We start from the raw sequence: 1112 nt of genomic DNA, 5'->3' as shown, positions 1-1112 counted from the left end.
ACAAGGCCACACCTACCCCAGCAAGGCCACACCTACCCCAACAAGGACACACCTACCCCAACAAGGACACATCTACCCCAAGTCCACATCTACTCCAACAAGGCCACACCTACCCCAACAAGGACACACCTACCCCAACAAGGACACACCTACCCCAACAAGGACACATCTACCCCAAGTCCACATCTAATCCAACAAGGCCACACCTACCCCAATAAGGCCACACCTACCCCAGCAAGGCCACCCTATCCCAACAAGGCCACACCTACCCCAACAAGGCCACACCCACCCCAACAAGGCCACACCTACCCCAGCAAGGTCACACCCACCCCAACAAGGCCACACCTACCTCAGCAAGGTCACACCCACCCCAACAAGGCCACACCCACCCCAACAAGGCCACACCTACCCCAACAAGGCCACACTTTGTAATCCTTCCCAAACAATTCCACCAATAGGGGTAGGGGGTTCCAAGCTTTAAATATATGAGCCTATGGGGGCCATTCTCTTTCAGACTGCTATAGTACTGCAGGAGCGCGTGTGACTTGATGACTGATAGGAAGTGGAAGGGCAGATTGTCCCCATTCAGCCTTCAAGGCAACAGTGCTTTCCTAGGATAGTAATCACTTTTACTGGCTGGACTGGGGAATGTGGGAGCAAATATCAGTAAGTAGTCAACCCCTCCAACTACAGTTAAGTCCCACGTTTAGAACCATTATGTAATGGTGACTTCACTGTGTCCTGCATTCCATTATAATAAAGGGCAACGAACAATCTACAATTTTTTTTTACTTACATCATCGGACAAAAAGCCCGAGGTTGAATAGCACTGTGGCTTTCTCTAATCTGCAGATCCAGAACGAAGAGAGCGTGGTGCTTTTTCTGGTCTCCTGGACTGTGACCGAGATCACTCGCTATTCCTTCTACACATTCAGTCTCCTCGACCACTTGCCGCACTTCATTAAATGGGCCAGGTGGCAATGTCTTGCGTTCTAGCTCCCCTCCACCCGGTGCATGCTGACCTTGTGTGCTGAGCTAACACGGGAGAACCACAACTGGGTCACAGCTCCACCATGCCAGAATGCTACTGCTTGGGTCATGAGCAGTGTTCT

At 51.3% G+C, this 1112-nt stretch overlaps 1 protein-coding gene across 1 annotated transcript in view; it reads left to right on the top strand.

The window, feature by feature from the left end:
* The window catches only part of Hacd1 (3-hydroxyacyl-CoA dehydratase 1), a 19921-nt gene that overhangs the window by 13883 nt on the left and 4926 nt on the right, over positions 1 to 1112 (top strand). Inside the window, 1 exon segment of the mRNA XM_031371811.1 lies at positions 853 to 974. Within this exon segment, the coding sequence (XP_031227671.1) occupies positions 853 to 974 (122 nt within the window).

Source organism: Mastomys coucha, unplaced genomic scaffold (assembly GCF_008632895.1).
Source record: "Mastomys coucha isolate ucsf_1 unplaced genomic scaffold, UCSF_Mcou_1 pScaffold15, whole genome shotgun sequence".
Lineage (NCBI taxonomy): Eukaryota > Metazoa > Chordata > Mammalia > Rodentia > Muridae > Mastomys > Mastomys coucha.
Note: the sequence above shows the minus strand (reverse complement) of the source record. Positions and strands in the feature narration are given on the sequence as shown.